Raw genomic sequence first — 13,220 nt, 5'->3', positions numbered from 1 at the left:
ACTGCTTTTCAGCTATTAGGATTTTTGGATCAACAAATTTTACAGCACTAGATGGGATTCCTTCTATCCTTAGTGAAAGAAGTTTAAGGAATTAATTTTTTTTCCTGAAATAAACAACAAAGGGGTGATTAAAACTTTCGTTTTTAGCAAGTTACAAACAGACTAAGGATCCAGATAAATTTGAAGTAATATTTTGGAATTCATTATAAAGAATCCTTCTCATGCTTTTGTTTTGAATTCTTTATAGTAAGTTGTGGTAAGATAAAACTTTTAAAAAGTGGACACTATTGGAAAAGAATTAAAGATTACAAATAAAGGGGAAAGACATTCAAATTCAACTTACAAATCTAGAATGAAGCAAAATATTTTATCATTGGTCATATTGAAGGATATTTTTGAACAATGGGCCCATAAATTAATTTTAAGAGTACCCCTATAGATACTGTTTAAATGATGTTATTGAAGAACAAGCAGTTTTTGCCCTGAAATGATTGAAATTAATTTGAAAATAAATTTAAAAAGATGGAAAAAGCTACTGTCTTAATAATTAAACCAACTTAATTGGTTTAATAAAAAACCAAGATAATGATCTGGATAATTTTCCTATATTGGATTTACAAAAGAGGCTTGTTAAAGAATTGAAGAATTTTGAGGCAAGGGACAAAAAAATGAAAAGAAATCAAGTTTTAGAAGATTATTTAAAAGAACTAAAGGTTAAGATTGTTAGAAATAAAAGGAAGGACTATAAAGTTAATTTATTTGCCCAAGCTTAAATCAGATATATTGTCATCTCTGATAACCCTTAATGGACTTTTGCTGACATCAGAACTGAAATGATTAAGTTTTATGGGATTTGACTACAGATAAGAGGTGGGATATGAGATCATTGGCTATATTTTAAGAGAAGGTGATGAGTTACTAAAATTGTTTATATTTCTTGTGATACAGGGGGAAATCTCTTCATATATTTCTTTTTCTTTACCATATTATTATATTTTCTTTCTCACACAGCTGGGTCTGCATCGTGACCAGATGGGAGAGGCCTGGCTGAGGGCTCTGTGGAGCCTCAATACTATCCTCAGCAAGGTCTCCAACACCCCCCTCCTCCTCCTCTGAATCATCCGACCCAACTGCCGAACCCACAGGCTGACCCTGAATCACAACACCTTCACTTTGGATTCAGCAGGGTGAATACCGTTAGCATCAATTCTAAATCCCAGGAATTCTGTTGAAGGAACCCCAATACTACACTTGCTCTTTTTTAATTTGAGGCCTACTTCGTGAAGCCTCTGTAGAACAGCCCTGAGCCTTCTGGCTAACACTTCTGGGTTTTCCCCAGCTATAAGAACATCATCAAAATAAGGGCAGACGCCCTGAATGCCTTTAAGTGTGCGTTCCATGATCCCCTGGAATATGCCTGGGGCAACACTGACTCCAAACTGTAAGCATTTTACTTTGATCAACCGGCAATTGCTGATAGACCTGTGCTAAATCTAGTTTGGCAAAAATAGTACCCCCTTGCAAAGAGGCTAAAATGTGGTTGACCACTGGAACCAGGTAAGCATGTTGCTTGAGGGCTTTATTTAGAGTGCATTTATAATCAGTGCAAATGTGAATTTCCCAGTTGGCTTTAAGTGGGGTGACTATAGGAGTTTCCCACTCCCCTCCATCGACTGGCTGTAAAACGCCCTGCTCTACAAGCTTGTCAATTTCTGAATCAATTTTATGTTTTAAGGCAAAGGGGACCCTTCGAGGTTTGACCCTGATTGGAACTACATTGGGATCTAGCTTAAATGAGGTAGGTGGGCCTGTGTATGTTCCTAGGGTTGAATCAAAAATGTCTGCATAGTCCTCACACACTGATGAGAAGTCTGCAGTTTGTGTCCAGTTGATACCAGTAATCTGAATACCTAAGGCATCAAACCAATCGAGTCCAATGAGACTCGTTCTCTGGCCCCCTACTACTATGACATCCAGGTGCCCATAAAACCCCTTAAATTTTACAGTCAAAGTGGCTTCTCCCTTAGCTTTAACTTGAGCATTTTGAAATCAGTTAGAATTATGTCTGAGGGCCTCAGTTTGGCCCAATTGTTACTGTGCCTACACATGAAATCAAAAGTATCTTGAGAAATAATGGAGACTGCAAAGCCAGAGTCCAATTCCATTTTACAAGGAACTCCTTGTAGCTCTACCAGGAGTCTAAGTTTAGGTTTGAGGGGGCATCGGTCCCCAGTGCGGCACACACTTCTACGGCTTCTGAAAAACCTCACACTAACCGGACCCTGAGCTCCAGTACCTCTCCTAGTTGGTTGTTCCGACTGGTGTTTGGGTGGCCGGTCCCTCTAGTGGGCTCTGCAAACCACTGCGATGTGGTCTGTCCTGCCGCAAGCTCTGCACGTGGCTGATTGGAATCTGCAATCGGCGTGAACATGTTTGCTGCCGCACCCTTTACATCTAGGTAAGAGAACTGCCTTATAAGTGTTCTCTTGCTGCTGGCTGTTGCAGTGTTACGCGTTGGGTTGCTTTTGGAGTCTGTTGATTTCAGGCTCTTCTTCCTTGGAAGACTCTTCGGGGTGATTGGCGTCCCCGTGGTGGACCGTTTCTTCATGCTTTGTCGTTTTGGCAGGCTGTACTATTTGAACTGCCCCCCCGGAGGCTTCGTCGGCCATTACTTCATCTTGTGCTTCTGAAAATGTTAAGTTCAGTTTGGCAAAGGGTCTTTGTTGAAGTGTTTGGTTCCGTAGGCCGCAGACGAGCCAGTCTCGTAGTCTCTCTTCTAAATTTGAAAATTTACAAAGGCATGCAGCCTGCCTCAGGCCCGTGATGAATTCTGAACCTGATTCACTGGGTTGGTGCACTCTCTGGTTAAACTTGAAACACCATGCTATCTCAGACATCTTGGGCTGAAAATGTTCGGTTAGCTTCTTTCTGAGGTCTGCGTAGGAGACCGATTCTATCGGTGTCAGAGCGAAGAGGTTCTCGGCCAAATCAAAGGTTGCTGGGCCACAAAGGCAGAGTAGCATTGCGGCCTTCAGTCCTTCTTCTGCAATCTGGTTTGCCCGGAGGTAGTTTTCTACCTGGAACAAATAGGATGGCCATTCCTCTGGGTGCTTCACATCGAATTCTCGAAGTCTTCTGACCTTCGGCATTCTGTCTCTGCTGGTTCCTGCGGTTTCTTCCGATCCTGCTTCCCAGGCTCAGGGAATGAGTCCACTGAGCACGAGGTCGCTAGCGTAGCTTGCTAGCCGACCTTGAGGAAGGGGGGAAAATGCCTTTTCCCTCTGGCGTGTGCTGCCTTCCCCTCGTAGACTTCAGCTCTTTTTTCAAGGAAGCAGGATCCCACCTTCGTTGCCAGTATTGTGTAGCAGGTTCTTTGGCGCAGGAATGAAGACGAGGCAAGTGAGTTCAGGAAAACTCATGTTTATTTCCTTGCAGAATCTGACTGAGGATTGGGTTGTAACTAGCCGCAATATATAGTCTAGCCCCTAGGCAGCAGCCAATAGGTTTGAAGCAACCATTGCCACCTAGGGATGGCCAATAGCAGCACTGGAGACTTGTAGTCTGGGTTGCTGAAGAGCCGTTAGCTGCTCCAGCAACCCACATGGTATTACTATTGAGTCCAATACATAACAGTGACCTAACCCTAACCCTAAGTGGAATTTTCCTCCAATGGGATTTTCCCATGTATTTTACCAGGAAACATAGATCGGGCAGCCTAGAAAGGTGAGTGCCCTCCTAACTATACCCAAGTACTCCGACTTTGTTGGCGATGTCCATTTTGCTGTATGAGTTCATTGTGTCCTAATCCTAACTCTAAATGGAATTTTCCTCCAATGGGTTTTTCCCATGTAGTTTACCAGGAAACATAGATAGGGCAGCCTAGAAAGATAAGTGCCCTCCTAACCAAACCCAAGCACTCCGAGTTTGTTGACAATGTCCATTTTGCTGTATGAGTTAATGATGACTTAACCCTAACCCTAAGTGGAATTTTCCTCCAATGGGTTTTCCCCATGTATTTTAGCAGGAAACATAGATCGGGCAGCTAGAAAGGTAAGTGCCCTCCTAGCCATACCCAAGTACTTCGAGTTTGTTGGCGATTCCATTTTCCTGTATGAGTTCATGGCAACTTAACCCTAACCCTAAGTGGAATTTTCCTCCAGTGGGCCACGCCGACTCGGCACCTGGCGATACACAAGTGGGTTTTAGGTTTGCAGTTTGGGCACTTGGTCTCTGAAAGGTTTGCCATGATTGACCTAGAACTAAGGAGAAACTTCCCGACAGAACAGTAAACCAGTGGAACAACCTGCCTCCAGAAGCGGTGAATGCTCACACACTGGATGTTTTTAAGAAGATACTGGACACCATTTGTCTGAAATGGTATAGGGTTGGACTAGGTGACCTCCAAGGTCCCTTCCAAGTTTATTATTATTATTATTATTATTATTATTATTATTATTATTATTATTATTATTATTATTATTGTTTTGTTGTTGTTGTTGTTATTATTACCACTTGAGCCCAATATTTCTGTTGCTAAGTGAGACTTTGATAAGTGAGTTTTGCCCCATTTTATGACTTTTCTTGCCACAGTTGTTATGTGAATAACTGCAGTTGTTAAGTTAGTAACATGGTTGTTCAAGTGAATCTGGCTTTCCCAGTAATCAGGGGTAGGCAACCTTGGCTCTTTTATGACTCGTGGACTTCAACTCCCAGATTTCCATGCTGGCTCAGGAATTCTGGGAGTTGAAGTCCACAAGTCATAAAAGAGCCAAGGTTGTCTACCCCTGCCATTGACTTTGCTTGTCAGTAGGTCGCAAAAGGGTATTGCATGACCCCGGGACACTGCAATGGTCATAAACATGAGTTAGTTGCCAAGCTTCTGAATTTTTATCACATGACCATGGGGATGCTGCAATGGTTGTGTGAAAAATGGTCATAAATCACTTTTTTCCAGTGCTGTTGTAACTTTGAACAGTCACTAAATGAACTGTTGTAAGTCAAGGACTATCAGTACCAAAAATTAATCCTGACAGATATCCTTATTAAGAAAATGCTTTCATGGAAATTAAATATTCACATTAGGGAGTGTGTTTCTATGGGCATGTACATATACACCAAATTAAAACGAACAGAGAAAGACATGCATATATTTGAAACCACTGTGTAATTATAAAATATTCAAACTACTTTTATCACATTAGGTTGGTGTTCAGTTGCTTTGTGAAGACTATTCATAGCCCACATAAATCTATTTGCCATTTAATAAGCTTAAGGTGATCCTAAGAAAAGAGAGCAGAAGCTTTGGTTATCTTTTATGTGCCCAAACATTTCTGATGTTTTGTGTGTACATAAGTTGCTAAGTACTCTTCCTTAGATTCTTGTGTGTGATGTCAGAGATGGAAAGTTCCGCATCCATTGTTCAAAATCTGTCAGGCAAATGATGAGGTTGAAAGACTGCTACTTACTTCAGAAGAAGAGGTGATAAAGGAAAAATAGGGTGGTGAAGATGTCAAAAGTATCTCTTGATGATACAATCTCTGAACATGAGGAAAGGCCACATTGGGATAATAAACTCCAATATCTTTTAAGCTGCATTGGATTAGCTGTAGGCTTTGGAAATATATGGCGTTTTCCCTATTTGTGCCAAATTTATGGTGGAGGTAAGAGAAAACTAGACCTAAGATATTCCCACTTATTGTTCCATTGTGTTTACATGTGTCCTTCAAGCTTCTTCACTAAAAAAAAGCCAAACCCATTATTTTAGTCCAATGAATTATAATAATGGAGCTGAAAATTAGTCTCTGAAATCTTACAATCTGTTGTGAATCTTCCAAGGCTAAAAGGGATTGGAGACTAGTCAGTTAAGAATAGTCTTAAGAATATTTTTGTATTTATATACAAGGTATAACTATCAAGAAGTGCCTAATTTCATGTTAATTGGAGAGAGAGAGAGAGAGAGAGAGAGAGAGAGAGAGAGAGAGAGAGAGAGAGAGAGAGAGAGAGAGAGAGAGAGAGAGAGAGATGTTTATTTGAGGAAGGGAAATTGTAGTAGTCTAATTATTAGTTAGATTTTAAAAGCTGAAGTATCAGAAGACACCACAGTAGCAAGTGTCCCATCTGTTCTCTTCCATTGCTCTGACATTGCTTTCAACCAGCTGGAAAGTGGCTACATGTGGTTGTCTACTGTTTCCTTGGAATTTGCATATATTTCCTATTTTCTTTGAGTGAATGTTAGGATGTTTATAGAGGATAAGGGATGTCCCTGTAGAGGACAGGCAGCTGGAGAAAAGTGGAGGCAGCCCAATTCAAATGGCCACCACAGCTTCTAGTCCTTTCCTTTGATCAGATACATGGTGGTACATATCTCATCCTTCTTTGCTGGGTATTGCTGCTAAATATCAGAGCTATTTATAGGTAAGATCTTTCTATATCGACTTGATTATAGATGAAAGGATTTTCCTGCTACTACTGATGAGCAAGATTCAAGGTGTAGATTTAATCTAATTTTCCACAATTAACTCATGGATAAGGATGGATTTATTATACTCTAATATGATCTTAGCTAGTTTATTAAATCAAGACCTGAAATATAATGGTGCAATTATCTTCATGAGTAAATCCATTCTCTAGTGGGGCTATCTTAATAGTTTAAAAAATTCTGAAAGCATGAAGTTAGTATAGATCACATGCTTAATCATCACCATTTCCACTTCTGATTTTTTTGCTAGTATTCTCTAAGCCTTTTTTTTATTGCAGAATTCAGATAGAACTCAAACTGGGTAACTTTAAAGCTTCAGAATCTCCCCCCACCTTAATTCTAGTCTTCCCCCCCAAAAGAATTCCTCTTGAGAAAATAAAAGATGGTTCAATTCTGTCTTGCACTAGCTTTGATCTCTCATAGAGGCTGACCAATCCTTATGTGAAAATCAAAGCCACAGCTGCTTTTCAGCAAGGTTATGAAGTTCTGTCTGCACTCCCACTGTTCTGCTCTTATCTTTTAATATGCTTGTGTGTCAGTGGTGTCAGCAAAGACAGTTATCGTTATTTTTTATTCTTCAAGAATCTCCATTTCTCCAGCAATCTTATCTTCCCAGAAAGTAGCTTTTCAAATCTCTTAATGTTCCAGGCAGCATCTGTACTCATAAAGGTCTCAACAGAAGAGTTTTAGAGGGTGCTTTATCTTCCAAGATTAAGGATTCTTTAGGTAGTAGTAAAAACTCAGTTTCTCTCAATTCCTGCTAGAACTCATCTGACTTCAAAATAGTATATAGTGGAAACAATACCCATTATGTAGTGTGTCATAAAATGGGTATTTACAATAATTCTGCTGATCATAAATGAGATTGAGTAAAGTGTACATTCCAAAAATAATTTTCAAGCTATCTTGTGTTCTTTGGAGAAATAAGACTTGTTTTTCTTCAATTGTGGGATTATTATCAAAATAACCTTAAGTCTATCCAAATGATTTTCTATATCTCTTTGATATGATCTGGATGTTGTTTGGAATTCTACAGATGTCATAGCCCTATTCTGACTCTGTAATTTTAAAAATGTGATATTCATTTCTGGAAACAGAAATGTTATTATTAAATTCAGAGTAGTTTGTGAAAATCAAACAGAACTTTGTATGCACTTCTAAAATAAAAAAAGAGATGTGTAATAGAGCCACCAAATCTGGACTGCAAAAATCTAGATGATCATAAGAGGGTAGGAAAGTAGAATTTTCTGATTCTCTTTGTTGCCATGTTCTGGTCATTTGGATTTTTGCAACCTAATTTAGATCTTATAGTGAAAAGTAGGATTGGACATTTAGGTTCATACAAAATTTAACAAATGTTCTCTGAAAAGGTCTTTGTGTTATTTGCATGAAATCACCAATACCAGTACTGATGTATCAGTCTAGATTGAAGGAACAGAATTCTTGTTCGTATATTCTTAAATCTATGTGAATTCCTTCTACAGATTCCTACTCATGGTCACTCATGCCCTAGTCACCTCCCGTCTTGACTATTGCAACACCCTGTAAATGGGGCTGCCCTTGAAAAGCATCTGGAAGCTCCAATTGGTGCAAAATGCAGTGGCCCACATGGCTTTGTGCAGAGGTGTCAGCATGTGTCACCTGTCCTCCGGGAGCTGCATTGATTGCAATTCAAGGTGCTGGTTGTCACCTTTAAGGTCCTTCATGGCTTGGGACCAGGTTATCTAAGGGACTATCTCCTGCCGGTCACATCCATCCGACCCACTAGAGCAGGGAGGCAAGGAATGTTGCAGGTCCTATCCCCTAAGGGGATACATCTGGTGGGACCTGGAAGAAGGGCTTCTCTGGGGTGGCTCCTTCCCTCTAGAACAGTGATGGCGAACCTTTTAGAGACTGAGTGCCCAAGCTGCAACCCCAAACCCACTTATGTATTGTCGGGTGCTGGGTGGGTGTGGCCCATTGGGTGGGTGTGGCCCATTGAGTGGGCATGTCTGTGGTGGTAACAGCAGACTGGATGGGACTAAAAAGTTCAATCAATTCCAACTTTGCCAGATCTTTTTTTCCCCCACAAAACGTTGAAATTGATTGATTGAAACTTTTTTTTTTGCACATGGTAGTGGAGGCCTAAAATGAAAAAGTTTTATAAAACCCAGCTGAAGACCTAGGACTGGGGCGACTGCGCATTCCCACAGAGAGGGCTCTGAGTGCCACCTGTGGCACGCGTGCCATAAGTTCATCACCACAGCTCTAGAAGATCATCCCTCCGGGAATTAGACTGGCCGTTCACTCTGACACTCTTTGGAAGGCCCTGAAGATGTGGTTCTACCAGCTGGCCTGGGAAACCCAGAGCGGGATGGAGCCAATTAAATGGCTGGTATGAGTGTGTGTTGTCACCAGGGTAAGTGTGGGTGGAGGGTTATTATTTTTATTTTTTATTATTTTTATTTGTTTTATACTGGCTTTTATTTTCTGTAAGCCGCCTTGACTCATAATGAGCACGTAGGCGGCAATGTAACGTTTCCAAATAAATAAATAAATAAATAAATGGGTGTTCTATAAGATCATGAAAGAGAAGGTTTCTGAAACGAGTAGCATTATTTCTAGAATTAGAAAATGGATATATCTTCAGTCCAGAGTTTCAGAAATGTATAAAAGACTGTATACATGAATCTCAGAAAACACAGTTCAATCATTGATGGTGTTGTGAATATATATATATATATATATATATATATATATATATATATATATATATATATATATATATATATATGTGTGTGTGTGTGTGTGTGTGTGTGTGTGTGTGTGTGTGTGTGTGTGTACGTATATATATGTATATGTACATGTATATATGTATATATATATGTGTGTGTGTATACACACACACACACACACACACACACACACACACACACACACACATATATATATATATATATATATATATATATATATATATATAGAGAGAGAGAGAGAGAGAGAGAGAGAGAGAGAGAGAGAGAGAGAGAATGATACTGGAATGTTTTTGATAAACTTAGTGGAATGACCTCTTGTTACTATTCAAGCAAATAGGATTTTACCCTTTTAGATTAATATCAGCATGAACAATAAACAGTTTTGTTTATTGTATCCATGTCCTTTCACCCCATTCTACTCACACTCTGAAGGGAGGATAGCTGTCATTCTCTTCTTGGTCTCCATTCTATGATCTTAACACTGGACTGCACACTTTTTAATATTTAAACCACAGAATATATAATTTATATGGACTATGAAGAAGCAAGATAGGAAGAGTATTGATGCCTTCAAACTTTGATTTTGGAGAAAACTCTTGAGAATACTGTGGACAGCTGAGATAACAGACAGATAGATCATTGAACAAATAAATATAGAGTTCTCACTCAAGGCACAAATGAACCAGGCTCAAATTATCCTACTTTGGACACTTCATGCGAAGATCCATCTCTCTGGGAAAGGCTGTAATGCTGGGAAAAGTAGAAGGAAAGAGAAGATGGCCAGCAACAAAGTGCACAGTCTCAGTTACAGTGATGTGAAAGATGAAATTAAGGACAGATCATCATAGGAAAAAAATCTATGTAGTCATTAGGAATAAAAAAATAATTTAATGGTACATGATCAATTTCTAAGGCATAAAAATGAACATATGGATTTGAGCTCCATAATGCATGACTCCCTAAGTAACCAGAACAACATAATGCAGTTAACAATCATGCATGTAGCTGTCTTTAGAGCTCTAAGTAGCACATTTAGAGCCGGGGTCTTCAAACTTGGCCCTTTTATGACTTGTGGACTTCAACTCCCAGAATTCCTCAGCCAGGCAGTACCCGGCTGAGGGATTCTGGGAGTTGAAGTCCACAAGTCATAAAAGGGCCAAGTTTGAAGACCCCTGATTTAGAGCATCATCAAAGATCAAGAAGAAGCATCTAGCTGTGGTAAGAAGGGATGGGATAAGAAGAGAGAATCTCAGGAAAACTGATTTCAAATGAGTCAGCAGAGAAGTAACCGTGCAGCAATAACTGTTTCCCAATTCAACCACCTTACAGGAAGAGAAAACTAAATATATGCCATCCTAAGTGTTGTTGTTTTTTTTAAAAAAAGAATAAAATACTGTATGGTAAACAGGAATTTTAATTTGCAACATTAACAAACTTTATAGGGCCCAATGTATAAAGCCTTTGGACTGAAATGGGAAACATCTTTGCTGTTTCCTTTCTAATAAATAGCAGTGTGTTCCACATTTAATCTCAATTCTACTTCAACTGTACCTAGCGTGTAACCTTTACTACTGTTACTGAATAACCCACATATAAATTTCCTCACGTGTGAGCATTTGCGGTTTTCCCTTCCCAACTCCATGCAAATATTTTCATCATCCATTGTTACTGATTGATTTGGCTTCACTGTCTGGATTGAATGGTTGAATGATTTCAGTGATTTATTTTTTCTGATGGAAGGGCTTTTTTATGTTTGCATAATGCTCATGAGTTTGTATCTTAATACAGTAAAATTATTTTAAGGTATGCACTATGCTTTGTGCTTCTCTATGTTGCCTTTTCAAATTTAAAAACAGCATTTGATTCCATAACCTGAGAAAAACTGGGGAAAATTAGCAGCCTCAGCAGTTGATAGCTTCACCTCAAACTTAATCAGTTTTTTTGTATAACACATTTAATGTATAACACATTAGCACTCAAATCAAGGGTAATAGCAAGGGGGGCTTAATTGGGCCTTTCCCCACCTATAAAGGAGCAAAGGAAGGACATATACTTGCAGTTTGATCTTTATATTAATGATATAGTTGAGGTTTTTGCCAATCTGGACTTTGCACCTCCATTTTTTTTTAAAATTGTCTCAATAAATAAAATAAATAAAATATTCTTTTATATGAAAACGATGTAGCCATTCTCTCTTTATCAAGATTGACGACATAGGTATCTTGTAGCAAAGGTATTTTTGTCTACTGTGATAGAAAACAATTCAAAATCAATCACTCAAAAAACAAATAATAGCTACAATATATGTGGTGTTGGGTTTATTGCCTAATAAGGGAAAAAACAAAATAGAGCTATTCTGATAATTTGGGTATATTTTTTAATAAGAGAGAGATGAGAGATTGATACTATACCAGGGGTCTTCAAACTCGGCCCTTTTATGACTCGTGGACTTCAACTCCCAGAATTCCTCAGCCAGGCATGCTGGCTGAGGAATTCTGGGAGTTGAAGTCCACGAGTCATAAAAGGGCCGAGTTTGAAGACCCCTGTACTATACCACATGCTATATACCATGTTAAATTATATAATGCTGTATTCCACGGGTGTCAAACTCACCATGTCACAAATGTGTCGCGACATATCGTGGCTCTTTTTGCATTGTTGGCAATGGGGTGGGTGCGGTTTTGGTATGATGAAACCGGCCGGCAGGTTGACATCCCTGCTGTATACTGTGATACCATGAGCAGTACAATAAAACATGTTAATAAAAAAGTAAAAGTAGACAAAATATTGCTTAACTGTGTTTGGCTGTTCTACTTTTAGGTGCATTCTTGATTCCGTATCTCATTGCCGTGGTGTTTGAAGGAATCCCAATATTTCATCTTGAACTAGCTATTGGACAGTTCTTGAGGAAAGGCAGCATTGGTGTCTGGAGTCATATTTCACCCTATCTAGCAGGAATTGGTAGGTTATGACTTGTTTTCAGTGTTGCACATTCCTACAAATGCCTGGGCTTCATAAATGGGAAAGAAGAAATGTTATCATACAAAATTCCTTACAACAGCAATCTCATATGCGTGAATGTTAGTGGATTTTGAAATGAAAGTATCCAAAATTAAGACAGCATTGTCTAAATTCATAGGGTCTTCCTAAGAACCCACAAATATACTTTACAAAATTTTTTAAAAAGAATATTTAACTTGATTATCTGTTCATAGAAATGGATGCTTTATGAAGTTCTGTGGCTTCCAAAATGAAGAGGTTCAAGAGATTGCGAAAACTATTTTCACATTTTTCAGCAAATATAAGAACCAACACTTCATTATTATTCAATATTTGCAGTTCCCTATTTTTTCAGTTCCGCACCCTAACAAAATTAAAATAGCATACTGACGGAAAGCATTAAAAATGAAAATTGTCAGAAAATTAAGAAAAATGATTTGCAGAAATCATGAAAAGTTGGACATGAATATATACATACACACATGCATGCATACATACACACAGGCACAAACAGACACACACACATACGGCAATGAACATCAAAACAATACTTACTTAAATTAATGTACTTGGATGCACACTTTAAAAAAATTCTCAGGTTCAAAAGTCAAACTTAACATATTTGAAAAAATAAGAAAGCATTCACAGCATTAATTTACAGATTTGTTGGGAGCATATCAATTGTGTTACTGCAGCCTTTCTATCTTGAATGTTCAGAATATGGTGAGCATCAGTTCATACAAGTCCACTGTCCCTTCCCAACACCAGAACACTTTTTGCTTGATAGCTACCAATATAATATATTCAAGTATTGCTTTCTATATTTGACTTTTGTAAATTTCACAACCACCTACTGATAAACAGTATCAACTACTCCTAAATGGTTGTGTTGGACATGATCTGAAAAGTTCAGTCTCCCAAAACAAGATAAGATAAGATAAGATAAGATAAGATAAGATAAGATAATTTTTATTGTCTTTTTTTACTGTGGGCACAACAGCACACAT

At 38.6% G+C, this 13,220-nt stretch overlaps 1 protein-coding gene across 1 annotated transcript in view; it reads left to right on the top strand.

The window, feature by feature from the left end:
• Positions 1-5,506: 5,506 nt before the first annotated feature.
• Positions 5,507-13,220, top strand: part of LOC310638936 (sodium-dependent neutral amino acid transporter B(0)AT3-like) — a gene marked incomplete at its 5' end in the record, with an annotated part of 31,368 nt that continues 23,654 nt past the window's right edge. The window contains 2 exons of the mRNA XM_083360297.1: positions 5,507-5,660; positions 12,034-12,174. Coding sequence (XP_083216423.1) covers positions 5,507-5,660; positions 12,034-12,174 — 295 coding nt within the window. The remainder of the gene's footprint in view (positions 5,661-12,033; positions 12,175-13,220) is intronic.

The sequence above is a fragment of the Vipera ursinii genome (assembly GCF_947247035.1).
Source record: "Vipera ursinii genome assembly, chromosome: 3".
In the NCBI taxonomy this organism is placed as follows: Eukaryota; Metazoa; Chordata; class Lepidosauria; order Squamata; family Viperidae; genus Vipera; species Vipera ursinii.
This window is presented reverse-complemented; position numbering and strand designations above follow the sequence as displayed.